Source organism: Polyodon spathula, chromosome 7, assembly GCF_017654505.1.
Source record: "Polyodon spathula isolate WHYD16114869_AA chromosome 7, ASM1765450v1, whole genome shotgun sequence".
Taxonomy (NCBI): Eukaryota; Metazoa; Chordata; class Actinopteri; order Acipenseriformes; family Polyodontidae; genus Polyodon; species Polyodon spathula.
Genome location: NC_054540.1, coordinates 44,095,163 through 44,123,053, shown reverse-complemented (window position 1 = coordinate 44,123,053; position 27,891 = coordinate 44,095,163). Strand labels below are relative to the sequence as shown.

Below are 27,891 nucleotides of genomic sequence, written 5' to 3'. Positions count from 1 at the left end.
TGACTCATCTGTCCATAGAACATTGTTCCAGAACTCTTGAGGATCATCCAGGTGCTTTTCCTGAGGAGCATTCATGTTCTTCTTAGTGAGCGGTAGTTTCCACCTTGCTACTCTGCCATGAACCCCATTTTTGCCCAGTGTCTTTCTGATGGTGGAGTCATGAACACTGACCTTAGCCAAGGTGAGAGGCCTGCAGATCCCTGGATGTTGTTCTAGGGTTCTTTGTGAATTCCTGGACGATTTTATGCCTTGCTCTTGGAGAGATTTTGACAGGATGGCCACTCATGGGAAGATTCACTATTGTGCCAAACTTTCTCCCTTTGGACAGTATGGCCCTGACTATGGTTTGGTGGAGCCCCAGAGCCTTAGAAATGGCTTTGTAACCCTTTCCAGACTGATAAGCATCAACAGCTTTTTTCCAGAGGTCTTCAGGAATTTCTTTTAATTGTGCCTCTAGAACCTGTGTGCTGACAACTTCACTCTGATGGTAAGGGCCAATGTTAGTCAGATTTATATTGGGCAGGGCTGGTCAAATCAGGTCTGATTGTTCACCATTATTCAAACAGCTGACCCTAATTATCCCTTTAATTGGTTTGAGTTAACTAGGGCGGCAATAACTTTTTCGCACCTGAAGATTGCATGTTTGATTACATTGCACACCAAACAAATGAAAGAAGCATCAAACTTTGATGTAATTTTTTCTCTGACTCCCTCTATATACTACTACAACCCAAAAAAAGATCTGATCAAATTCAGTGTGAAAAATGTGCAAAAATACAGAAAATCAGGCAGGCTGTATATACTTTTACACGGCACTGTATATATATATATATATATATATATATATATATATATATATATATATATATATATATATATATATATATATATATATACACACACACATACACACAAATAGAAGGTACCACTGTAGCAAGGAGTTTATGTTTTGTTGTGTCATGACTATGAAGAGGACACACTGTGATCCAACTTGATATTAGGTACAGGTCTAAGCAGTGTAAGCCGGTACGAATGAATAACCCATTTAAGTATACACACACACACACTCTCAACCCATTTAAGTATACACACACACACACTTAGACTGGCTTGAATATTAAACTTTTAATATATAGTACAAATTCAATGATCACATGAATAGATACCGAAAGGCCTAAATTGAATAAACAAATCCTAACACCTCTGTAGATACAGAAGTGCTATAAGACCTGATTCAGAGAAGTGAATTCAATCAAAAATACAATCAATTTCCTGGGATGTGTGTGTGTGTGTGTGTGTGTGTGTGTGTGTGTGTTAGGGGGGGGGGGGGGGGGGGGGTGTTGTAAGGTACAATTCATACAGTAAACATGTGCTCAGAGCTGTCTCCCAGTCTCTCCTTTATACAGTAACTGTCCAGTTTAGCCTGACAGCTTTCTTACAGGGGTTCAGGGATAGGGAGTTTGAACCCTGTCCCTGCCACATAAACCCCAACTACAGCAGGGATACCCTTCAGTTGTGTGCACAAATATCTCTCTATTTAATTCAGGGATTATTAGATTATCACATCTACATGGCAAAAGACCCCAAATCTATTTTAATAAAAACACCCTATTAACACTCAAGATGTTCGCGGCAATCAGAGCAGCAGATTGTTTGGGATGCAGAGACATGTCCGTCTGCTTCTGGCAGTTTGATTGAATAGCAGGAAAAGGTAAAGAAGGTGATGCTGTATTCTTTGATTGAATCCAACCCTCTAAACACCATGAGTTTGCAGTAGGTGTGCTATATTCTGCATTTAATACAAGCCTATCCCAGTTCTCTATAGCTGGAAATAGTTGACACCTCTTCTTTGCCTGAAAGGCTTTGATTTGGACACCAATGACTAACACTGCATGTGTATTAAAAGCACAGGTTACACAATGAAAACACTAAGGCTGTCACATGAGGAGAAGCCTTACCTATAGTGCATGTCTTTTGGCACTCCTGATTTGGTATGGAGCTGCATAGTTGGAGCAGTGAAAGTGGATCCCACTATTAACTATTTCTCTCTAGCCAGTCACCTTAGTGCCATTTTATCAATGCAATTCCCATTTGGACATCCACTTTTATTTATTTATTTATTTTTAATATAAAGTAACTATCTATTTGCATGTATGTTTTCTTTCAGACAAAAGAGTGAAAAATGGCAGCACAGAAAACAGCCTCTGTTTCCTCAATACTACATGCTGTTGATCTTGACCCTAGGTGATACAGCTTCATTTAAAAGAAAATAACAAGGCAGTACTATTTTAAGATGTCAAAAAAATATTGGAAACCAAACCATTATGGCTGGTTTCACAGCCCCAGGTTAATCAAAAATATTGGGCTCAGCATCTTCTGTTGTGAATCACATCGATGAAGCAACAAATGAAAATCTTGTGTTGTTGTGGAAGTGAATCAATGACCTTTAGCACTACCCTTGATCTGAGTTGTGCTTGGTGTTGTAGCCAGGATCCTATCTCTCTCAATTCATGCCACACATTTGAAAAAGCTGGATCTTTTCACATTGAAAGGAATTCTGTTATTACACAAATCAAAGACTTTAACCACGGTTGTGGAGTCCAATGGAAACATAGTTTTATATAATATTAATATACTTCACTAGGCAGGCTAGCCAATCCGAAAGTACGGTGTTGTAGTGAATATTGCACTATTTTGAGATGTGTTTTGATGTTTGATAAAGTCCATCTTATTTATAATACTGAAAGTTCACATTTTAAAAATACATTAATAACAGTGTAAGTAATCGCATGGAAAAAAAGCAATGAACCACACTGACACATGCGCTTATCTTTAAATAATCCAAGTAGTGCTTAATGCAGCATGCATTTAGCATTTGGTACCTTGTGAGCACATTCTGAATGGAAGAAAACAAATGATATATACATATTAAGCATGACATCGGGTAGAAGAATTCAGAGTCGATTCTAGGCCTTCTAGGAACCGGGTTACCTGATTCCTGGAAAGGGTTAATTACACTGTTTTTGCCCCCTAAAACACTATGAACTAATGCACGCGTGTTGTTGTACGTCATGCCCAGAGCAGAAGAGAAGGGAGGAGAGCAAGCCAGCTGATCACATGCATTTCTGTGAGTTCTGCCTTAACATTTTTTAAATGATCAGTTTGAAAATAAACTTTGTTCAACAGCTGAACTTGCTTTAGCACAAAGCACAAGCTACATACTTTTTTTTTTTACATACTGGTAATGTTCCTCTTAAATTACTGTGGCTGATTCTGTTGCTGAAGAGATATTATCAGCTCATCATCTAAGCATGGAATTTTGTGCAATTAAATCACTTAAACTCCTGACAGTAAATAATGTAACAAAATCTACTGGGATGCAAGAGACGAAACAAATCTATTCATGTTGACTCAAAACTTTATTTAGGCACTCTACTTTTGACTGGCGAAAGATAATATTGGTTTATTGGTGTTCACAAAGACAACTGTTTTCAGCTTGGTACAGTATCCTTTTCACATCCTTGTTTGTTTAATTCTTGCTCTTTTTGCTGCTTCTAACAAGAACTTATTTGGTCCAGTTAAGTAACTTAGGGTACAGTTGGAACAAAAAACCAAGAGGGACAGGAGGGTTGAGTAGCCCTGTGGTAAGGAATTGACTGGTGAGAGGAAACGTGAAGAAATGGGAGTACAGCATAGGAAAGAGGGTACACAGGTTGTGAATGTTTTGTTTTTTTTGTGACTTTTTTTTATCCCACGATATCGCGATGTGGAAATTATTATCAATATTGAATGATATCAATATCAATATTGGTGCCCACCCCTAATTAAAACACCCACATCCATTATCCTAACAGGAATCTTTTAGTGTATAACACATTTAAGGCTCTTTATTTCCATTCAGTTTTTACACAAGCATTGCTGGATTTATAAAAAAAAACGTTTTTTTTTTATTTCCTTAAAGAAGACAACATAGCTGCAGCGCTACAGAATAAATATGTTTTAATGGTGTATTCTAGCCCTGAAATACTCCGGCTCCCATGATATTACCTCAATATTTTTGATTCTGGAAATAAACGCTGAACAATCCAAAACATTTGATATAAAAGTGCCTTAAACATATTTTACAATCTTAAGGGCTGGACTCTCATTAGAAAAAGGTTACATGCCAGTCACCAGTGTATTCCACTATAAACATGTTCTTCAAAATACACAGAACTATATGGTTACACAAAACATAAACCAATATAAGGCAACCCCAATGACAGCTGTATCCACAGGCTTCATGTTCCCAGAGATATGGTTACATTCCTGTCTTCTTGTTTTGTAGACAATGTTTTCACAAAGTGTCTATCAGTGTCTTTAGGGTTTTTATCTCATTGTGAGAATCGCTGACTGCTTTAAAAAAAGATCTGAAGATGTTTCATTACATTAAGATCTTAAATTATAAGATCCAACTAACAACTGAAATAGGTCAAACATTTCAGCATAACACCTTCATGAGTAATACCTCAGACTGTGGTGGTGGTATTCTTATATTGTCTGCTTATGAATTTGATTGTTTGGAAGTTAGGGACAATATCCATCAGAGATCAAACAGGGCCCGACAATAGAAGACTGTCAACCCTCTGGAAGGGAGACAGAACTTCAGAACATTTGGGGAAAGGCACACCCTCTATTTACAGCTATTTAAAGCAGTGTCCCAAACTGTTACACTAAAATACAATACCCGGGTGAATGTTTATTACATTCTTCCATAGTAAAGCCTTTTACACACTCTCAGTCAGGATAAGTTGGTGTTTTTGTATACTGATAACATTTTACATGAATCATCTATACATTTAGTCTTTTCAACATGGGCTTGTGAAGTAGCAACCTTCATAAATATGTAAGAAAACATCATATATGAAAAACATGAGACACTGTAGAAAGAAACTGTAAAAACTAAAACGTGGACTAATGCAGTATGTGTTTAGAAGTTTTTTTAGATATGCATTTGAGTAACTGGAGTATACAGACTGTAGACTTAAGGTATCTCTTGTAAATATGACATACTGGGACTACTAACATAACTTCTTACCAGAAACGGGTCTGTCTGATTGGGTTTGTTCTACTTATACTTTAACAGTAATGGGAAATTGTATTATTTTTAAATACATTTTTTAGCATATCTTGACACTGTTTTCCTACCCAATATTGAAATGCCCAAATGTCGCTTCACCGATGTAGCCCACATGGATCACCTTTGTCTTTACTGTTAAGCCAAAACCAAGTAACGGAAGCTACCAAACTACTGACCTTTGGAATCAGGCCGAGTCTGGTTAGGACTTGTGTGGCTAACAAGAAGGGGGCACTGCAGCATAAGGAGATGAACTATCCTCAAATTAACCTACTGCAATGGCCAATGCCCTGATCCCTGTGGGCCCCCAGCCAAGATCAGCAACAGGTTTGAACTGGGATTGACTCGCCCTGCATTCACTAGGTGAGCCACTGCGGCCCCACTGGGGCACTGTATCAATAAACAATCAGAAGGAGGAGCCAAAATATCCAGTCTTTAAAGAAAACACCCCCACATGAACTCTCCCATTGCAAGCTAAAGAAAGGGATAAAGCCATAGACCTCACAATGGTCAGACACACTCCTTCGGACAAAAATCACAGTTTTCTCATTAAAAACAAAAAAAAAATTAAGGTCAAGTGTTGTCCTCAAGTAAAGACTCAAGTTTTTGTACAAGTTGTGTTCACACTTCCCACCGAGGTGGAGTCTATTCAGCTGGTCTACTGTTCAGATCAAGGGGACAGGACCTGTCCTACACCAAGTCAACTCTCACAGTATGTAAGAAAAAGATGGAACAGAAATTCAATTGTGGTGGTATTTAGATTTGAAAACAGTTTTCAATTAAACACACTTACCTTCTAAAATGGACTGAAGAAGTAACTTTTCATGTATACTGTACTGGTAAACTTGTGTGTGTTACTATGTATGTGTCTATTCTATTTGATAAATGTACTTATTTAAAAAAAAGTAGTGCAGGTTAAAAGGAACAACATATTGAAGTGTAGAAACTGTATGTTCAGAATCTCTGGGCTGCCTCAATGACTCCCCAACAAAATCAGTAACTGCCCTGGCTATTGCTAACCTCGACATACAAAATGCCTGCTGAATGCAATTTTATTTTAAAGGGAGACTACCAACAAATAGACAGATCAAACAAGGATGCAATGAGATTAGAAAATATGTAACACTATAATACAGTATGCATCTTCAGGATATTAAGTGTTCTGCTAAAGCAAGACTTTTTTTTATGTTTTTTTGCAAGTATTTATATTCTCTTGTTAACATATCAGTTGCTTATAATTACTGTATATACCAGATAATATTGCTTGAAAAGACTATGTACTGTATATAATAATTCTGTTGTAGAACTCTAGCTATGCTTAATGCAATGCAGGAAACTTGAGTGAATCCCGCTGTTGAACTGTTACTTACAAGCAAATGAAACCTAGGAAATAACTAAGCTGAGTTGTCTCTTTAACTTGCTTTGATATAATCACAGTAATTTGTGACAACATATAATTTTCCCATAGAGAATAAAGGAGAATGTTTAAACAACTCTCGTGAACAGTTTTAGCGGTACACAGAAGAAGAAAAAAAAATACACACACACATACACAAATATATAGATATATATATATAATATATATATATAATATATATATATATATATATATATATATATATATAGATATATATTATATATATAATTTGACAACAAAACTTGACCGTTTGTAGGCAAATTCATTTACTAGGGCTTGACCCCTTAATGATGGGCTCTCTGTTGACATAGTTAGCCCAGTAAACCAAATTGAAAATGGCAAAAAGCACAGGGAATATAATGCGGGACATCTTGTCCACTTTGCTGACACTGTTGTAGGTTTTGTTGCTTTCCGGGGGACTTTCTTCCATTTGGGGGATTTGGATGGGAGCCACTGTTGCAGCTGCTGTGGCTGTGCTCTTTGAAACCGTAGGTAAGCCTGGATCTTTAGCTATGTTGATGGCGTAGGTCGTCCCAACAATATTGTATGTGTTATTGGCTTTCTTTGAAAGCGGTGCCGAATCCTTCTTCTAAAATATAAAAAGAAAAATCATTTATTTAGATATTTCGTACTGGGGTGCTGGGACTAAGGGAAGGATGTCATGATCAAGGGTGTAGTTGTGCACAGACATGCCATCTTTTTTCATACATCAACATAAAGTTAATGTGTTTATTCAACGTTTTCCTGTCCACTTACCTGACATACAGACTGACAGGTAGCAAAGGGAAAATTGCTACTTCAGCTGAAACAATTAACACAAATCCCAACTCATAGTAAAGCAAAACTGGAGTTACTCAGATGTTGGGGATACACATGGTCCTAGGGACTGCTTTCAGACCCACGGTTGCCCTTCTACTGACCCCAGCCCCCTTTGACAAGGTCTTTCTTTACCTCCGCTGGCTGAAGAATCACAAAGTTTTAGGCTAGAATCTGACAGATCGCTTCACATTTTTGCAGGTCAACCCTGGTATAAGCTGTAGAATCAGCTGAAACGCCATGTTCACAGAAGCGAGAGCTCTGCCTGATTTGCAGCCTCCACTGCCTATTGCTTGTCACACTAAATCTATTTCTCTCTAACAGTTTCTGTGCCTGCTTCCCAGAATGTGTTAACACTAGAAGCCCCGTGGTGGTCATTGTGGCAGTTTTTGGTTTCAAAATGTAATTTTCTCCAGTCGTGTAACACATATGGGGCTGCACGTTCATGTACCTTTCTGTCTGTATGTATTAAATATTCTCACAAAGCATGAAACGCAGGAGTTAAGAAATATAGGAGATATACAGTGACTTGCGAAAATATTATTATTATTATAACCTCCGTCTCCAATCCCGTTTTCCACTCACTGAACACACAACCCAGAGAGAGTGAAAACATACTGCTTTTATGCAGCTGTACTGAGACTCGATTGCTAATCAATCATTCAATTGGAGTCGCGTTACAACTGCACGTGAATTAATAAAGTGCAATTCCCCGTGCTCACATACAGTGGCTTGAGAAAGTATTGACCCCCCCTTGGCATTTTTCCTATTTTGTTGCCTTACAACCTGGAATTAAAATGGACATACACAAAATAGTCCAAATTGGTGAAGTGAAATGAAAAAAACAACTTGTTTCAAAAAATTCTAAAAAATAAATAACGGAAAAGTGTGTGCGTGCATATGTTTTCGCCCCCTTTGCTATTAAGCCTCTAAATAAGATCTGGTGCAACCAATTACCTTCAGAAGTCAAATAATTAGTTAAATAAAGTCCACCTGTGTGAAATCAAAGTGTCACATGATCTGCCACATGATCCCAGTATATATACACCTGTTCTGAAAGGCCCCAGAGTCTGCAACACCACTAAGCAAGGGGCACCACCAAGCAAGCGGCACCATGAAGACCAAGGAGCTCTCCAAACAGGTCAGGGACAAAGTTGTGGAGAAGTACAGATCAGGATTGGGTTATAAAAAATTTCCGAAACTTTGAACATCCCACGGAGCACCATTAAAGCCATTATTAAAAAATGGAAAGAGTATGGCACCACAACAAACCTGGCAAGAGAGGGCCACCCACCAAAACTCATGGACCAGGCAAGGAGGGCATTAATCAAAGAGGCAACAAAGAGACCAAAGATAACCCTGAAGGAGCTGCAAAGCTCCACAGTGGAGATTGGAGTATCTGTCCATAGGATCACTTTAAGCCGTACACTCCACAGAGCTGGGCTTTACGGAAGAGTGGTCAGAAAAAAGCCATTGCTTAAAGAAAAAAATAAGCAAACATGTTTGGTGTTTGCCAAAAGGTATGTGGGAGACTCCCCAAACATATGGAAGAAGGTACTTCTGAGACTAAAATTGAGCTTTTTGGCCATCAAGGAAAACTCTATGTCTGGCGCAAACCCAACACCTCTCATCACCCAGAGAACACCATCCTCACAGTGAAGCATGGTGGTGGCAGCATCATGCTGTGGGGATGTTTTTGTGGGCATCAGCAGGGACTGGGAAACTGGTCAGAATTGAAGGAATGATGGATGGCGCTAAATACAGGGAAATTCTTGAGGGAAACCTGTTTCAGTCTTCCAGAGATTTGAGACTGGGACGGAGGTTCACCTTCCAGCAGGACAATGACCCTAAGCATACTGCTAAAGCAACACTCGAGTGGTTTAAGGGGAAACATTTAAATGTCTTGGAATGGACTAGTCAAAGCCCAGACCTCAATCCAATTGAGAATCTGTGGTATGACTTAAAGATTGCTGTACACCAGCGGAACCCATCCAACTTGAAGGAGCTGGAGCAGTTTTGCCTTGAAGAATGGGCAAAAATCCCAGTGGCTAGATGTGCCAAGCTTATAGATACATACCCCAAGAGACTTGCAGCTGTAATTGCTGCAAAAGGTGGCTCTACAAAGTATTGACTTTGGGGGGGGGGGGGGTGAATAGTTATGCATGCTCAAGTTTTCTGTTGTTTTGTCTTATTTCTTGTTTGTTTCACAATAAAAAATATTTTGCATCTTCAAAGTGGTAGGCATGTCGTGGTATATCAAATGATACAAACCCCCAAAAAATCAATTTTAATTCCAGGTTGTAAGGCAACAAAACAGGAAAAATGCCAAGGGGGGGGTCAATACTTTCGCAAGCCACTGTATTACATTATACAGGAACTTCGCAAGAAGCATTTGGAACAGAGGGAGACTGCCAAGCATATACCCAAAGATTAAGCTGGCAACCCTATTGAGAGCCGCAAGAGACGCCAATGCCAGGATGGCAAGTGCAATAAAAATAAAACTTCAGACAGCTCTGCCCTGTGCAGAAAGGCGCCATGGAGAAGTGATTTATCTGTGTTGATTGTGAACAGCCTTAGACTCAAGGTAAAGGAATACCCTTTTGTCAAAAAAAAGAAAAATACATTACTTTTTTTTATAACTTCTTATGCTGTGCGCTTCTGTAAAATGTTTTTTTCTAAGTTTATTTATCTATGTTGTTCAGTTGCTTTTGCTCATCTGATAATAAACCAATTGCTGTTGAAAAGTAAAAAAAAATGTACAGTTTCAGTTTTATAAATATTTACCGTATATTACCGTGTGTTACCATATAAACAGATGTCTGTTCAGATGTTTGTTTATTTACATTTTCTTGTTTTGATTTGTAAAATAAATGCTATACATATAATATGCTTCAGTTGTTCAGATGTTTGTGGTATACTCAATAAACACATTATTATTATTATTAAAACTATTTACAGTGTTTTGAATACAGCCGTCAGAAAGGCGGGCTTCTACGTATGAGTATATCTCCGGTCCTTCTAGTGTTAACGACACACTACATTAGGCTTCAATGCGCACTCTTAGAACATGTCTCTGGTGATGGATCTAGCTCCTTAACATGAATGAATTGCTCCAATAAATACAGTGCAGCAGGCAGACAGCATTAAGATCAGTGAATAAAGCTGCAGTGTCATAGGCAATGTAAGAAGTATATCACCATAAAATACCACATAGAACAAATGTGTTGCAAGGGGGCAGGTTAATGTTTGCACTCTGGTGTACCCAGTGTACTCAGGGTTAGACATGATTTTGAGTGCTCCGTTGAAGCTACAGGAGTGCTGGGAATGTGTGAGTTTTAAAAACTCACCAGGATGTGATGAATGAAAAAAAAAGCTAATCAATGTATATCTACAATAACAGGAATACATTTGTTAAGACTCTCATATGTCATACCCATACTAACTTGGTCTTTATAGTAACCTTACCATGCTGCACACCTGTGTTTAATTATAATCTAGTAGGTCAGGAGGGTAGTACATATTTGCATTATATCAAGGGCTCAAAGAGTTCATTCCATGCATCTCATAACACTCTCAAAGAGAACTTCACCTCAGATACTTGTATCTTGTTTAAACCATGTTATATAATTACAGGTCTACTTAAATCGCAGATAATTTACATATTTTTTCCAGGTAGGTTATGGAATAAAACTTTATTATATATTTTTTTTAATTAAGTTTGGCAGGGATGGGGTTAATTCCATCCCTGCTGAATACAAGTGGGGAATGTGGTCATTATCCATTTAGGTAATTGAATGCTAATTGGGGAATGGCCACATGTGTATAAAAGCAAAGAGAAAACCTTTGGTATGACAAACTGCAAGACAGATAGATACAGCCACGAAAAGGTAACACAACATGTCTGTAAGTCAGGAATCACTGGAATACATGTTTAATATTGTTTCTCTATAAGAACTGAGGTACACATTAAAATCAGATATTCAATATGATGTGGCTGCCTGGTTTAACAGAGGACATCCTAATGGGCATGATGCCTGTATCTTCCTATAACCTACCTCCTTCCAACACGTTCAACAGTGTTTCAACCTGCACAAACCGGAGCCACACACTGAAATGTCTCAGCAATAATTGATGGAGTCCGAGCATTACCGGTGTCTTTGTGCTTTGCTTTTTCACACTAAGTAGCTCCAGAGAATGCACAGTTTGACTCCCAATATTTTTCTCTTGTTTGTCACCCCTCCATTTTGACTTCTACTGTTTTATGCATTCTATTCTCACACTTCTATCCCTAGGCACCTTGTGATCCCATCCCTTCATCACCCCTTTTATTAACCACAGTTACAATCTTGCAGTAATACATGTGTCTCTGTGTTGCTTGTGTGTCTTTCCCTTGATTATTTCAGTCATATACCCTTCACTGTCTTCTTTCAATGATCTTGGCCTTTCTCCTCTAATGACTACCAGCAGCAAGGCCTTTTTGGTTTTGTTTGTTTGTTGGTTTGTTTGTTTCATTCATATCTTAGCTCAGTGACAGAGTGTGCTGTTAACTCTACCACTTCAGAACACTGTGTGTTACATTCTCTTTACTCCAAATAGTCCAAAGAAAAAAGCACCCAATAAAACTGCCAAGCCAGAAATAAACCACTCTGACATTTCATTTTGGGGCAGTTTTTGTTTTAAAATAGTTGTATTTTTTTCCTTTAGAAAATCTAGATTGGAATAATAAAAAAAAAAGCTTCTGGTTGTACTTGTACAGTACGTTCCCCAAAAGCATGTGATTGAAGCACAGTGTCTTCAAAATCCTCAGGGTTTCCTGTCTGCTCCTTGTCAGTCAGGGGATGAAGGGGAGCTAGGGGGCTGGGGTTGGTCTGCCTCTACTCCAGGCTGCTTGCTCCTTGTCAGTCAGGGGGGTGAAGGGGAGCTAGGGGGCTGGGGTTGGTCCGCCTCTACTCCAGGCTGCTCTCATTGGGGAGAGTGTAGGAGTATTGCCAGTAGCTAAGCCGTCAAGCTACGGTGGAGTGCTGCAGATTATTGCTTCTGAAACTGTCAGATATCCAAAAACTTCATGTTAACTCTGTAGTTTTAGAATTGTATTTACTTATGAAAGTAAAATCAGTATAAACAGACATGAGAAGGTTGTGTGCTTAGAACTTTTGGATTGTCCAAAAAGCCCTTAATAATATAATTAATAATTAAGCAAAGTCAGAACAGGTTTTCGAGGGCCCTGCTGAGGCACGGGGAGGTATTAGTGAGAATATTGGGTGGCAGGGACTAAGTTAAAATCCTCCTTGCAAACACATGGGAGAGGATTATTTTGGTGCAAATAAAAATTGCAAAACAAAACACAACAAAAAAGCCATTTCTATGGTCAATATGAGGCAACTGAGGCATAGACAATCAGAATGTCAATCAGCATATACAATGGTAATATTATTAAAGTAATAATACCTAATGATCCTCACAATAGTTATGCATTCTGAGGTCAGATATTGAGCGTTTACTGTCAGCACTGGAGTCAGTACTGCTTCTGTTTCAAATTGCAGATATTTATTCATTTATTGGTTTATTTATTTATTTGAATCGTGTGTATAAAGGATTTCTGTGTTAGGGTTCTGCAAACCTGGCTGTCATGGTAGTAAGGCTGTAAACTACATATAGTACACTAAATGATGATGTTTAGAAGATGGGTGAGGCATTTTCAATTGGGCAGTACACAGTATTGCACATTTGCTGTAGTACTAAGCAGTGCATAATATACTTGTCTATTAAGGTAGAAAAACACAAATAAAAGTTATTTGCACACATGTGCTTCTGTGTTGGAATACAGAGCCTCATGGCTAATTAACATCAAGCACCAACTGCCAGTTAAGTTTCACTTTATCAAACATTCTACACATCATACTTGGTTTGTTCAGGTACTTTAGTTTGAATTCTCAAAACAAGTGATTTCAGAAAAAGTTTTGAAAAAGACTGCATATATATATATATATATATATATATATATATATATATATATATAGAGAGAGAGAGAGAGAGAGAGAGAGAGAGAGAGAGAGAGAGAGAGAGAGAGAGCATGTGTTTAAAGATATTAGATAAAGGGGTGATGTAAGGATATGCACAAAGTGATTTGCGGATGCAAAACCTCCATAATGCTGTCATAAATCGTGTTTAGCCATCGTAATGTCTGATTTAGTAGGCTGCAAAAAAACGTGGCGTATGGAAAGGATGGTGTTCATCTGGCTTTCTGTACCTGCTATCAAATGTGCACTTTGCCATCATTAATCCATTACAATTATATTGAAATGCATTCAAATGAAGAAAAGAGCATGGAATTGGATGGGATATGGATACAAAGCGGGCGCAAACATTATAATGTGATTTAAGGATTTTGTCTTGCACTTAGGCAATTGCTGACCCTCCAAAAACTTCACACCTCTTCTTCCAAGGTGCAAGCCATTGTAGAAGTGAGTAACTAAGAGCTGTATAAAAGCACACACCTGCAGAGACCTGTCATTGGCTTCAGGATGGCTGCTCTGGTACACCTCCTGATGCGTCGACACTTGGCTCTTGTTGAGGAGAGGCAGGAACACATTCAGAGGAGAAGGGCAAGATGAACAAGACCCCTCATAGTCAATCCAAGGGTCACTTTGTTTGGGATGCTGGAGGATCCTGTGCTAAAGCATTATTGTCTCACTCTGCAAGTCATCCTTGATCTCATAGCTGAATTGAGGGATGAGCTAGATCCCAGTATCAATCTAGGTACCGCTATCCTTGCACATGCTGTGTTCCTTGACTGCTGTGTTCTCTGCACTACTTAGCCTCTGGTTCCTTTCAGACCACAGTTGCAATGTCTGTTATAGCCCAATCCACACTTCTGGATGTCATGCTAAAAAAGGCATGCCAATACATATAATTTCCTAAGGACTCTAGCGTAATTGATTTGGCTGAGGCTTGGTTTTATGCTGAGTGACCTGAGCCATAAAGACTCTCAGCTCCTTCTCAGAACTTTTCTTTCCCGTGCGCCAAGAGAACTTTACTGTTCTTCCTCTACCATTTTGTTGGTTGGTATTTTCATGCTCCACAAATGCCATTCAATGACTATTCCTCTCTGTACTCCTAACTCTGCAAGTGCAGCTGCTAAATAGAACGATGCACCCACTGAGATCATCATTAGCATAAGTGGGGATCATTATTTGTAAGTGTTGAGTAATTTGCATTGCTCTTAAGCTTACATAAGGCTCAGTGCAAAATAATTGCCTGCCGCAATACAATTTGGTACACATTGGATTGGTTTGTTTGCTACCGGTCCTAGCTAGAATCTAGTTAAAAGTCAAAGGACAGAATTTTTGTAGTCTGATTTAACTTGTTTTTATAATTATCATACATTTTCTAGAATTAAGCATAAAACACACAAAATAAAATCCCAAAATACAGTCCTCTGTATTTCATTCAGTGACATGCCACTGTTGTCAGTTGGGTGCTTGATGTGATATGACATTACCCCCGGTTGTCATGTACTATACTCCACTTACTATTCCCAAGTTCAAAATCACTTTTCCTATTTTATTTCCTATTTAAGCCTAGTAACTTGTTTCCTGACAACTTGCTGCTTCACAGTGGGGAATGATGGTCCAGAATGCCAGCAGTAAGGAGCATGCTGGGTCACAAACAGCACAGGCAAGGGCCGTTGCTGTAAGTCACCCAGCATGTTCCGGAATGTTGGCTTTCTGCACTACAATTCCCCTGCAATATGACAAAACCACTTACCCTCTGCTCCTGGGCCTCCATAGCTTTTTTACCGTCCCAAGCCCAGCTCCGCTTGGTGAAATAGTTCACCGTTGCAAATTCAATCAGTGCAGAAAACACAAAGGCATAACAGACGGCTATGAACCAGTCCATGGCCGTCGCATATGCCACTTTGGGTAAAGAGTTTCTAGCACTGATGCTCAGGGTGGTCATTGTGAGGACGGTAGTGACGCCTGTGAAAGAAAAAGAAACATTAATGACATGGCGTTCAAGCATGTCCCCGATACACACGCCAGTGACAGTGCACGGTACGTACACCAGTGCCAGTCCACTACTGAGGCTGGTGCACAGCAGAAGGAATAAAGTTTGTTGCTTGCAGACTAGTATTGTCGATATAAAACGTACAATTTGGTTGGTCTGCTGAGTTGTGTGCCGTAACCCAGTAGAAAGTACCTACTCCCTGATCCCTGAGGATCTACAATCCTATCCTGCTCTTTTTTCATAAGCATAATTAATTACTCATACTTAGGGTCCTGCATTTTACATGACCTGTTTTTTTTCATCTGTAATTCAACTGATCTCCCCTAGATGTCCCTCTAGCCACTCCAGTTATAGTAATTGAATTCAACACAAATTACGCTTTGACTAATTAGAAAAATAAAAGCTAATTATGATGAGTATAAATGGTAATTGAATAAATTGATGCGTTAAAAGAAAAATCAAGAGACCTAAATATGGAGTCAAAGACATTGCAATTAAAAAATCATTGGCACGCAACAATATCCAGTACACCAATTTATTTTGCACAACTTGCAATTTATCTTTGGACCACACTCGAAAGTCAACAATAGACCGACATTTATCATTGAAAGCAAAGCTATGAGACACGTCCTCCAGTAAAAAATGTAAGGGGAACGAAAATTATGCCGACGAGATGTTATTTTCGATTTGACAGAGGCATAATATTCCCCTGGAAAAAAATGATAATCCCACTACATGCATTTCTGAACAAATGTAATAAATGTAGGAGCAATTTCTACACCAGGTCAACTAAGAAGAGAATATCTACCCCAAATTGTTGAGTTGCACAAGATAAAAACTGTACCAGCTCTCTGACAGTGTATCAGTAGTTACTGATGAGTCTCCAAATGCAAAAGATCAGTATGTTTTGCACATTTTGTTTGTTCTCCAAGAACTATCAAATACCTTCAAACTGAAAGTAATATTAGATACAGTTAATCTGTAATCTGCACAATCTCTCTGAATTACTCATCAGTGGCACAGGGTGTTGTGAAATGTTTAAATTTTAAGTTAATTTTAATAATGTGACTGGATTTGTCTCCGATAATGCCAGTTACAGGATCAATGCATACAATGACATTCTTCAAGGTTTACTGTCAAATTCAGTACATTTGACATGTAATGCCCACATAATAGCCCTTGCCAGCAATATCTGGGGAAATTATTCTCAAAAAGCAGACAAGCTTGTTGCAAAAATCAAAAAAATTCTTTAACATTGCCCATGCAAAAAACTATGTTTTAAAGACCACCTGACAGAAGCAATCCAATAAGAAGGATGTACTTTTCCCATAAATTTGCCACCTGAGACATGCATAACATGATGGGGCACTTGGTAATCTGCTGCTGGATATCATTCCAAATACACCCCTTTTTATGCAGGCTTCATGGAAAAGGAAATGCACATTTCACCAAATACTGTAGTGTTAAAGGACTTCCAGAAATTGCTTAAAGATGTGCAAAGTTTAAAATCTCAACACTCCCAAATTGTGATGCATGCCAAGGGACTGATGGATCTGATTCAGTGGTTTGAAAGCCGTGAAGTGAGAGTCCATCAAACATATAATAAAGTTGCAGAATTAATAAATACATACCTAGCAATGGCACAAGAGGTACCCATCACAGACCCCGCAGTAAACAAACTATGTGTAAAAACCTTCCATGATGTTTCTGAAAAACTGACTAATTACGACAACCCGGATCAATGCAAAAAGAAACCGCATTTTTTTCAAGCAGCTCCTATCTTTCTGATGGCAGTGAGGATATTCGACCCACAACAAGTGTGTAGTTTGGATCTGGAAGCCCTCCCATTACATTCTGACTGTAAATCACAAATTGACAAATACCTACCATATGCAAAAGAAAATGGCAGTAGAATGACTTTGAATGAATTTTGGACTAAAGCTGAAGAATTATTTCCCAATTTAACACGAAAGGCTAAAATATATTTGTCAGTTGTTACCAACTCTGTAGATGCTGAAAGAAGTGTTTCTTCTTATGGCCAAGTTTTTACAGAACAACGTCAATCTATGAAAGAAAGCAAGGTTAACCAACTGACGATGCTTAAGTTTAACAGCAACATTTAATGCATGGGACATTTTCTTTCATGAAACTGTAAGTGACACTTAGGGCCTCATGCACTAAACAGTGGTAACTAGTTTATCACTGCGTGCTTTGTACACTGCGTGCTTTGTACACCTGCTATATTCACTAACCAGCGGCAAATGATACCACGTGCGAATCATTTACATTCAATTAATAATGGTAATCCATGGAAATGTATTCAAATTATCTTCCCTAGTACCTTGAGGGAGGGACTTGATATAAAAACCAAATTTACTTAAAGGTGCTAACTTTCCTAAGTGTCTCAGCACGTGTTAAGTTTACCACTTATTGAAACCAAGCGGTGTCTGTCCAAATCACGATATAAATAGAGCAGACCACAATTAGTGCCATGTGGGAACCATAATAAACGCGTATATCTGCTTTCAGGTGCTGTATTTAATTTTTTTCCAGGATAAACGATTGCCCGTGTTCCATAGAACTACAAATGTCAAATATAGGCTACATAGGATGTATTTTGTTGGTTTTGTGGATTAAGGGCAATATTTTAGCATACAGTGTTGTAATACTGTACATAATGATATGGTTCTGGAAAAACAACTTACCAAAAGATGACTGCACATGAACTGAATTATATAATCACTTCCTTTATTCCGATTCCAAATGTGTTACTTTCTCAATGCAAGACGAATTTAGGAATAGACAGGGCTGTAAGGAAATCCCATGATGTACTGTATTTTTTCCATTATGACGTTGTACTGCCGAAATGATCAAGAGACAGTTGTGCTCTTTCAACACATGAATTACACTGAATTACACTATGTAACACAATTTTTGTTCCTGGGTAGTAAGTGTTATTTCCTAATTGCTTATGCCTCAAAAGTATAGAAAATGGCTATTATTCCCCACAAACTTTGCTTTTGTGACCAGGACAGTGATATTTCAAAATATCACTATTTCCAATGGGAAAACGGGTAAATGTGTGTCTTTTCGTTCACATAAAGTCAGAAAAAAACAACATATGAATCAAAATTAACATGTATTTATACTAAAGTAATACAGAAATGACTACAAAAGATTTAGAAGTGAGTAGTTTTTTGAGATTTACGATTATACTGTATTTTCTACACCAGGTCAACTAAGAAGAGAATATCTACCCCAAATTGTTGAGTTGCACAAGATAAAAACTGTACGAGCTCTCTGACAGTGTATCGGTAGTTACTGATGAGTCTCCAAATGCAAAAGATCAGTTCTAAATGAGTATCTGGCCGAGAAGGGCACTAGTCAGGGAGGACACCAAGAGGCCTATGGCAACTCTAAAGAAGTTACAGTCTTCCACGGCTGAGCAGGGATAATCTTGATCGTCTGGATAATCATCTTCACTGTGCTCCAAGGGATATTCAAGGCCTTTGATGTTTTTTTTTACCCATCCCGATCTGTTCCTTTCAACAACTTTGTCTCGGAGTTCTTTTGAAAGCACCATGGTGCTCATGGTTGAGTCTTTGCTTTGAAATACACCACAGAGGGAACCTACAGGAACTGCTGAATTTATCCAGAAATCATGTGAATCACTATAGTTTAACACAGGTGGAAGCCAAGTAACTTGGTGTGTGATTTTTAAGGCGATTGTTTACACCTGAGCTAATTCAGGATTGCTATTACAAGGGGGGTGGACACTTATCCAACCAAGCTATTTCAGGTTTTTTTTTTTTTTATTAATTTTCTACAAATTTTTAGAATATTTTTTCACTTGGAAGTAGTGGAGTAGGATGTGTAGATAAATGAAAAAAAAAATATTTTAATGCATTTTAATTCCAGGCTATAAGGCAACAAATGGTGAACCTTTTGAAAGGGGGTGTAGACTTTCTATAGGCACTGTATATTGATTTTATGATTTCAGTATTTTATATAAATTGTTTCAGGAATCAATGCATTTGTTGACAAATGATGCGTTCCTACTAGTAAACTGAAACATTGAATTGATCTATTTACATATTCTAAGAAATAATATTGAATTAGTAATACAGGGATGCATGACTTGATAAATGTCCGGAGCTGCTGCTGCTGCCACCTAATCAACACGCCAATGTGCGTTAACAGAATAATTAAAGGAATCGGGAGATTATTAATCAATAAGTGGTTAAGCAGACTACATGACCACCTTGTGGTGGGAGGAATGAAGTGCAGCCTAAGAAAGCAGGTCGCGTAAAACGCAGGGCCCGACTCATGCTACATATTACTGATAACTTTTTTTTTTTTTTTGCTTTGATGAGTTGAGAATCGCATGTTTTTCTTGACGAGTTTGGCTTGTGTTAATATTATGTGTAATACAGACAGACCCGTGTAACTGTGAGTGCTGGTGAGCTCCAGTTGACTGGATAAGTTAGAGCACTGAATCATAAAGTAAAGGGCTTTTACTCAAACATATACACTGTATTCCATCTCTACTAGGAGTTCTGTAGAAGACTTATATACTGTATAACAGGTGTTATATATGGGATCTATATAATGGTTATGTTAAATGTATTAAGAAGACTGAATCTCAGGCTGAATGAGTGAGGATTTGGACACTGAAATGATCTGTTTAAGAGATGTAAACAAATGGGTTGCTTGCTAAACAGCAAGATGCAATGGTAACACTCTAGAATATAGCATTACCTGCTGGTGGACTTAGTGTGTAATGGTTGGGAGAGGACCTGTGCCACGGTGTTACCATGTAATTCCATCAGGTAACAAGCTATGTTTCACAAGGCCATGTCCATGTCATTATACAGTAGTTACAATGCAAGATCTGGGACCCTGGTAATTACCCAGATTCACAATGCAATCACATGACTAGACATGACCTGCTTCATTGATACAAAATAAATGAGTGAACAAAAGAAATAACAAGAGTGGAGCAAAACACATACAATGAGACTGAATAAATTGCTGTATTTCATATTTGATTCCTGAAACAATGGTTTCTGACTTATTTAAGCCACGCTTGTCCACTTACGAGACACACCTTTATAATAGGATCGGTTATGTGTATACATGCCTTTACAGACATGAAAATACAACATGCACGACCTGTCTTTAAGTCTCACTATCACCTTAAGTGCAGTTTGTTGTGTTTTTATGGGTTGATATTTTGTTGTTATTTCTAATGAAACATCAGGATAAGTTTAACATATGAATAATAATTAACTTGATATGGAGCACACAGGACTCGATATGAAACAGGTTATTGCCATTTGTGAAGATACCATAATGTTTCTGTGGATTTAATCAGCCATAGACTACACTGAACCTTGTATGTTTAGTGGAGTGCAGCTCACATTTTGGACTGTTTAGTGGAGGTGTGTTTCCAACATCTTGTAATCAGCAAAGAGTGTTGTAAAAATAATTGTAACTAATGGTGTTATCCAGAGGTGTCCCCTTGTAACCAGCTCTCAGTCTGCCAGACACGGTTGTAATTGCAGGATTCCACTGTGCACTAAAGATCTGAAAATGTCTCACTAGTTTTTTTCCATGTTTGTGTTCTTTGGTGCTCAGTCTTGTCGTGCAACTACTGTAGTAGCTATAACCATAATATACATAAACAAAAATATGTTGAACAACATATGCAATGCAGGAGAATCTGAGAAAATGAAGTATACATCTTCTAAGAAAAAAGGGTAACATATTTAAAGTTACAGCCTCTCTTCCTTCTCTATGATGAAGGATCAGCTCTACTGGTGTGTCAATCAATATGGCAGAGCTCCAAACTTTCCCTCATTATTATTATTATTATTATTATTATTATTATTATTAATAGTTTTGTTTCAGACAGATTTTCTTCTGACAACATACAGCAATATCAAAGTATTGAATACTCTGTTTATTTGATCAAAATGAATTATTTGATGGTTAATTGAGTAGCTCTATTGAATATAATAAATTGACTCTTATTTGATGGTTAATTGAGTCCATGTATTGGGTATAATAAACTGACTCCCAGGGGTCAGGAGGACGGTTAGGGTACTGTACTCCTGAACTCTAAACACACTGTGTATGGACAGAAGCCTAAACACTGTGAGTCAGTGAGCTGCTTAGCATACAAATAAAGTCTGTGAGTGCCGAGGGGCATACTGTTCAATATCTTCCGCCCCATGACATGGAGATTCATAAATCATGCATAGCAGTTAGGCATTTCCACCAATACATGACTGGCAACAGAAACAAATTAAACTAATATTACCTACAGAAACAAGAGCTGGGAACGGCTGCACATGGAAACCTTGATTCTTGCCCCGTTCACAGGAGAATGATCTGAGGCTGGTATGGTTTTCTTTTCTCATATTTAAAATAACAGTTGATGTATTTCCTGATTCACCCTCATCACATTGTTCTGTGTCCCCTGTAAAAGGTAATTACACCTGCATCTTTCTCTTGGTTTTCAGGACCATGTTGAAAGTAGGTATGTTACCAATTTTGACACATCCTTCTGTCGTTTATAAGCATGAAAAATAAAACCAGTACATTCTGATAACACATTTTATAAACATATTACTAAGGATTTGTATTATAATTATAAGATTTCGCTAACATTTTACACTACTATTTGCACAGTGTACTTACACATACTTAGAATGTTATCATGAATAGTATTTAATGTGCACATCTTTTTGCACAATATAACCCTAACCATTTTATGATACAATTGTGTAGTTACATATATTGTGCAAAGAAACTAACACATTAAATACACTGTATCTATGGATTATAACATTGTAATGATATATTGTAATGATAAGTAACTACTATGTAAACACACAGTAATTAGAGACACTTAAGTGTTACTAAAATATCTTGTAAATGTCTTATTCACATGTTATAGCACTGCATTACTGTAAAACATTTATAGATGCAGTATTAATTGGTCATAATGAATCCTTGAAGTGTAATGTTTGTTTTGTGTCTGAGCTACCTTACCTACATTCATTTTCCTCTGCTTACTAAAGTCTTGACAGTATCAAGGATTCCTGCATCCTGCCAGGCTGCAGGCACTAATTCTAGAAAGAGGATAAGGATGACAAGCCCCTTCTGGCACATTCTTTCCTGTTAAATACTAATGTCATGCTCCAAATCTTTGATTAGCTTAGATACTCAGGCCTGCAACTGATGCACACCCCAGCTACCCCAGCCCATTCACTTGAGTGCTTTAAAATACACAGATAATAATTAATAATACAAATGAGCACAGATGCTGCAAAGTAGCTCAGTAATTGGCATCAACAAGCATGACAAAAGTGACATGGTGTGGGTTTCTGCACAACAATTACACGCCTCGGTTATGCCACGAAACACAAGGGAAAAAAGAACAGCACCCACTAATCTATAAACTCCTAAACGCTCATTTTAAAGATGCATTTCTTTACATATGACCATAACAATCCCTACCTGGGTGCTATTCTGCCTAAATGAGGGTAAGACTGTAGTGCTGGTGTTGGTTTCTTTCATGAGTATTGCTGCATTCCAGAATTCTGGTACACTGGCTTCTTTTATAAGTTAAAGAATTAAGTGCATCGTGTCTCTTATTGTTTAAAAGATGTGATCTTGTACAGTTTGGGAGAGCTCTGGTTGCTCAAACTGTGTGGACAGTTTGACGTATAGGCCCTAAACACAACATGCTTAGTTACCATAAATCACAATGAAGGCAGTGAGCAGGGTGTACTATTAAATAGCACTCAGTTTGCACAAAACATATGACAGAATACTTCAGTTAATAACACAACACTTACCATGTTCTCTGTCCTGCTTTTATCTGGAGCTGCTCTTGGAAATTGTCCTAAACTACGAAAAACAACAACTAAAAGTGATGAGACCTCTTCACAAGGCCGTGCAGTCCTGCATTGGAGTTTGTTTGTTTGAGTAAACATGCTGCTGATTAAGTGAGCCGGGAACGATTGTTTCTTGCTTTGTGCTGTTTTGTGCTGTTTGAGCATATGTAATTTAGACTCTCTAAAATAACTTATTTAATACAATGCAATAGGGTTCCTTTAAGCATCAAAAGCAAATTGAGTAATGACTGTAGCTGTCAGTTTGGGTCTGCCTCTTAGCTAGGATCCTTCATTTTCAGACAACGACTGGCTTTGGTACTAACTACTATATTACAATGCTTCTTTTTTTAAAATCTAACTCCCAACTTTGTAAAAAGAAAAAATACAGCAATATACTTTATTACTGTGCCTATTTTTAACGTGCATTATTTAATTTTTTGTCAAAATAATTTAGCATGTTCTAATATTACTATGACACTGGTGCAGACCTGAATTAACAACAAACTATATTCTGATTTTACCTTGAGCTGATATACTACAGTATGTGGTGCAATAAATACAGAGCTGCTGTAATGACGTCCTGAGGTGTTCGCTCTCAAGGGAAGCAATCAGTCTGAGGTGGTAGGCACATCGCAAGGGGCTGCAGTGCAAGAAAGAAACAAGGCTGTGTGCTGATTGATGACATAAGCTGGACAGGAAAAGGGTGAAATTTTATTTCTGAAGAAACTATACACCCATAGGAAGTTAGGTGTTTGTTTTTTTTTTAAATTAAATTATGATTTTCTCTTTATTTACCCCAGTTTCACAGAGCTACACTGGTTCTAAATTCAATCAATCAATCAAGTAATTTTTATATAGCGTCTTTCATGGCAAAGCCATCTCAAAATGTTTCACAATAAAATGATTAAAAACAAAAAAAATTATTTCATTATTTTAAACAAGGTCATTGTAGCTGATAGACATTCACACATTAACATCATAAATCCTGCCCAGCCATGTAAATATCAGAAAACATTGCCTGTCATGCAGTGTTTCTGCTAAACAAACGATTGAAGCCATGCTGTTATGCCTACAGCCCCAGTGTACCTGTGCCTCTAGAACCCCAATGTACCCAAGCCTCTAGAACCAAAATGTACCTGCATCTGTAGAACCCCACTGTACCTGCACCTCTAGAACCCCACTGTACCTGCTCCTCTAGAACCGCACTGTACCTGCACCTCCAGAACCCCACTGTACCTGCACCTCTCGAACCCCACTGTACCTGCACCTCCAGAACCCCACTGTACCTGCACCTCTCGAACCCCACTGTACCTGCTCCTCTAGAACCCCACTGTACCTGCACCTCTAGAACCCCACTGTACCTGCTCCTCTAGAACCCCACTGTACCTGCACCTCCAGAACCCCACTGTACCTGCACCTCTAGAACCCCACTGTACCTGCACCTCCAGAACCCCACTGTACCTGCTCCTCTAGAACCCCACTGTACCTGTACCTCTAGAACCCCACTGTACCTGCACCTCTAGAACCCCACTGTACCTGCACCTCTAGAACCCCACTGTACCTGCACCTCTAGAACCCCACTGTACCTGCACCTCTAGAACCCCACTGTACCTGCACCTCTAGAACCCCACTGTACCTGCACCTCTAGAACCCCACTGTACCTGCACCTCCAGAACCCCACTGTACCTGCACCTCCAGAACCCCACTGTACCTGCTCCTCTAGAACCCCACTGTACCTGCATGTCCAGAACCCCACTGTACCTGCACCTCCAGAACCCCACTGTACCTGCACCTCTCGAACCCCACTGTACCTGCTCCTCTAGAACCCCACTGTACCTGCACCTCCAGAACCCCACTGTACCTGCACCTCCAAAACCCCACTGTACCTGCACCTCTAGAACCCCACTGTACCTGCACCTCTAGAACCCCACTGTACCTGCACCTCTAGAACCCCACTGTACCTGCACCTCTAGAACCCAGCTGTACCTGCACCTCCAAAACCCCACTGTACCCGAGCCTCTAGAACCCCACTGTTCCTTGCGTCTCTAGAACCCCACTACCCGAGCCTTTAGAACTCCACTGTACCCCTGACTCTAGAACCCCACTGTACTTGCACCTGTAGAACCCCACTGTACCTGCACCTCCAGAACCCCACTGTACCTGCACCTCTCGAACCACACTGTACCTGCTTCTCTAGAACCCCACTGTACCTGCACCTCCGGAACCCCACTGTACCTGCACCTCTCGAACCCCACTGTACCTGCACCTCTCAAACCCCACTGTACCTGCTCCTCTAGAATCCCACTGTACCTGCACGTCCAGAACCCCACTGTACCTGCACCTCCAGAACCCCAATGTACCTGCACCTGCACCTCCAGAACCCCACTTTACCTGCATCTCTAGAACCCCACTGTACCTGCACCTCTAGAACCCCTCTGTACCTGCACCTCCAAAACCCCACTGTACCTGAGCCTCTAGAACCCCACTGTTTCTTGCATCTCTAGAACCCCACTACCCGAGCCTTTAGAACTCCACTGTACCCTTGCCTCTAGAACCCCACTGTACTTGCACCTGTAGAACCCCACTGTACCTGTGTCTCTAGAACCCCACTTTACCCGAGCCTCTAGAACCCCACTTTACCCGAGTCTCTAGGACCCCACTGTACCTGCGTCTCTAAAACCCCACTGTACATGTACCTCTGAGCTCTCAACACTTGTTCATTCTAAAACTCCACAAGCCAATGTCAGAAACACAAGATCCATAACAAAACCTTATATTGATTCTCATTAATTTATTTTTTTGGTCCCCTCCCCTTTTGAAAAAAGCTGTTCACAAATACATGTTATACATTCAGATGTTATTGTGCACACTTGGACATGAATATTAAAGCAAAATGCATTCTGTAGTGTGTGACATATATATAGTATATATATATATATATTATATATATATATATATATATATATATATATATATATATATATTGCTTCATCGCTCCGTAGTCATTATTTATAGTAGGTCTGCTTGTGATGTGGACCCACTGTAACATTTCCTCAGCCCCATTTTGAGAACCATTGCCCTAATACAAATTGTGTGGGCTGGAACAGACAGCAAATTCAAAATGGTGTTTCCCAGACATATAGAAAACATATTACACAGTACAATATTTACTGAATAATGCTTTTTTGGGAATAAGTTCTCAAGGTCAACATAATATTAAGCTATTCATCAAACATTCTAATATTGGAAAGAGGAAAAGGGACCACATTTCTCCGAGCAGAGACATCATACAATACAGTGATATTTGTGTCCTGCATTATAAAGAGAATGAAAGTACTAGTGGAATGGAATGGCATTATTGAGCAAATGGGAGTCATGACCACAACACATTATAACTGGCTCTGCAGTACAACGGAACATCTTATAAAAGGGGGTGTATTTCATATTTCACTTCACGGTTTTTATTTTATTTACAATTATTTTCCCCCCGATTTTCTCCCCAATTTAGAATGCCCAATTATTTCCCCCCTCACTGCAGCAATTCCCCACACAGCACAGGAGAACTAAAGGTTCATTGGGCATCCTCCTATCCCACAACCAAACGAGTTTCCTCTTTTACACTCAGATACTCGAGAGCTGATGTCAGCAAGCTACCGGCACTTGCCCAGTAGGGTCCACTGTAGCGCAATGAGGAGAAACAGTCCCTGCCTGTTTTGTCTCCCTAACTCACGAAGTGCCAGAGCCAATGCAACACCCCCTCTGGAATCCACAGCAAAAACCAGCGACTTCCCAGCCAGGACGCAAACCTGCGCTCCCCTGACTGTATGACTCACCCAGCACACCACAGAGCTGTGCTGTTACCAGATGAGCCACTTGGGGACCACTGGTTTTTCATTGTTGCAGCACTTTTGTTTTTTGTTTTAAAATTGTCTTTATTCATCTATGAAAATTTGCAATCTGTAATTCAATGTGATTTTGTTGCTACATGCTTTGTACAGCTGTTCAGTGGCAACTATAGGAAAGGAATTTGCACACTAATTATCTTGTAATCACTTTCTACTGCTTAGAATTATTATTCACAAAGACAACATTCTTCAAAAAAGGATGTCAAAATACTAGTTTATATTATAATATATAATATATATATATATATATAGGATATATAATACACACACATATAGTATATAATGCATTGTGTGTACGTCATAACATGTAACACATAAATCACATAATATTCGTACAACTGTCCCTAGGGATTTAGTGATCGTAATCCAACAGGGGCAGAACTTTATCACCCTTAGTCTCTGTTACTCATAAGTGTCCGAAGTGAAAACTCGTCCCACAGAGTACAGTGTCACAAGCGACCATAACGATTTCATTTTTTTTTTAGATATATTATATCTATATATATATCTATATATATACAGATATATATATTATAATTAATATGATATATATATAATCGATTATGGTTACTTGTGACATAGCAATACCAGTGAACACTGTGACATGAGACACTCTGCTCAAAAGGGAAGCCTGTGAATACTCATTGTCTCTGATTCCCTCTATTTCAACGTTAACAGCTTGGTTTGTTTTTAATTAAATTATACAGTATAACAACATGGTCAGCT

At 38.8% G+C, this 27,891-nt stretch overlaps 1 protein-coding gene across 1 annotated transcript in view; it reads right to left on the bottom strand.

Annotated features, from left to right (window-relative positions):
• Positions 1–6,756: 6,756 nt before the first annotated feature.
• Positions 6,757–27,891, bottom strand: part of LOC121318641 (gamma-aminobutyric acid receptor subunit alpha-3-like) — a 166,085-nt gene continuing 144,950 nt past the window's right edge. The window contains exons 9-10 of the mRNA XM_041255537.1: positions 15,117–15,328; positions 6,757–7,122 (exon numbers count right to left, since the gene is read on the bottom strand). Of these exons, the coding sequence (XP_041111471.1) occupies positions 6,796–7,122; positions 15,117–15,328 (539 nt within the window). The 3' untranslated portion in view covers positions 6,757–6,795. The remainder of the gene's footprint in view (positions 7,123–15,116; positions 15,329–27,891) is intronic.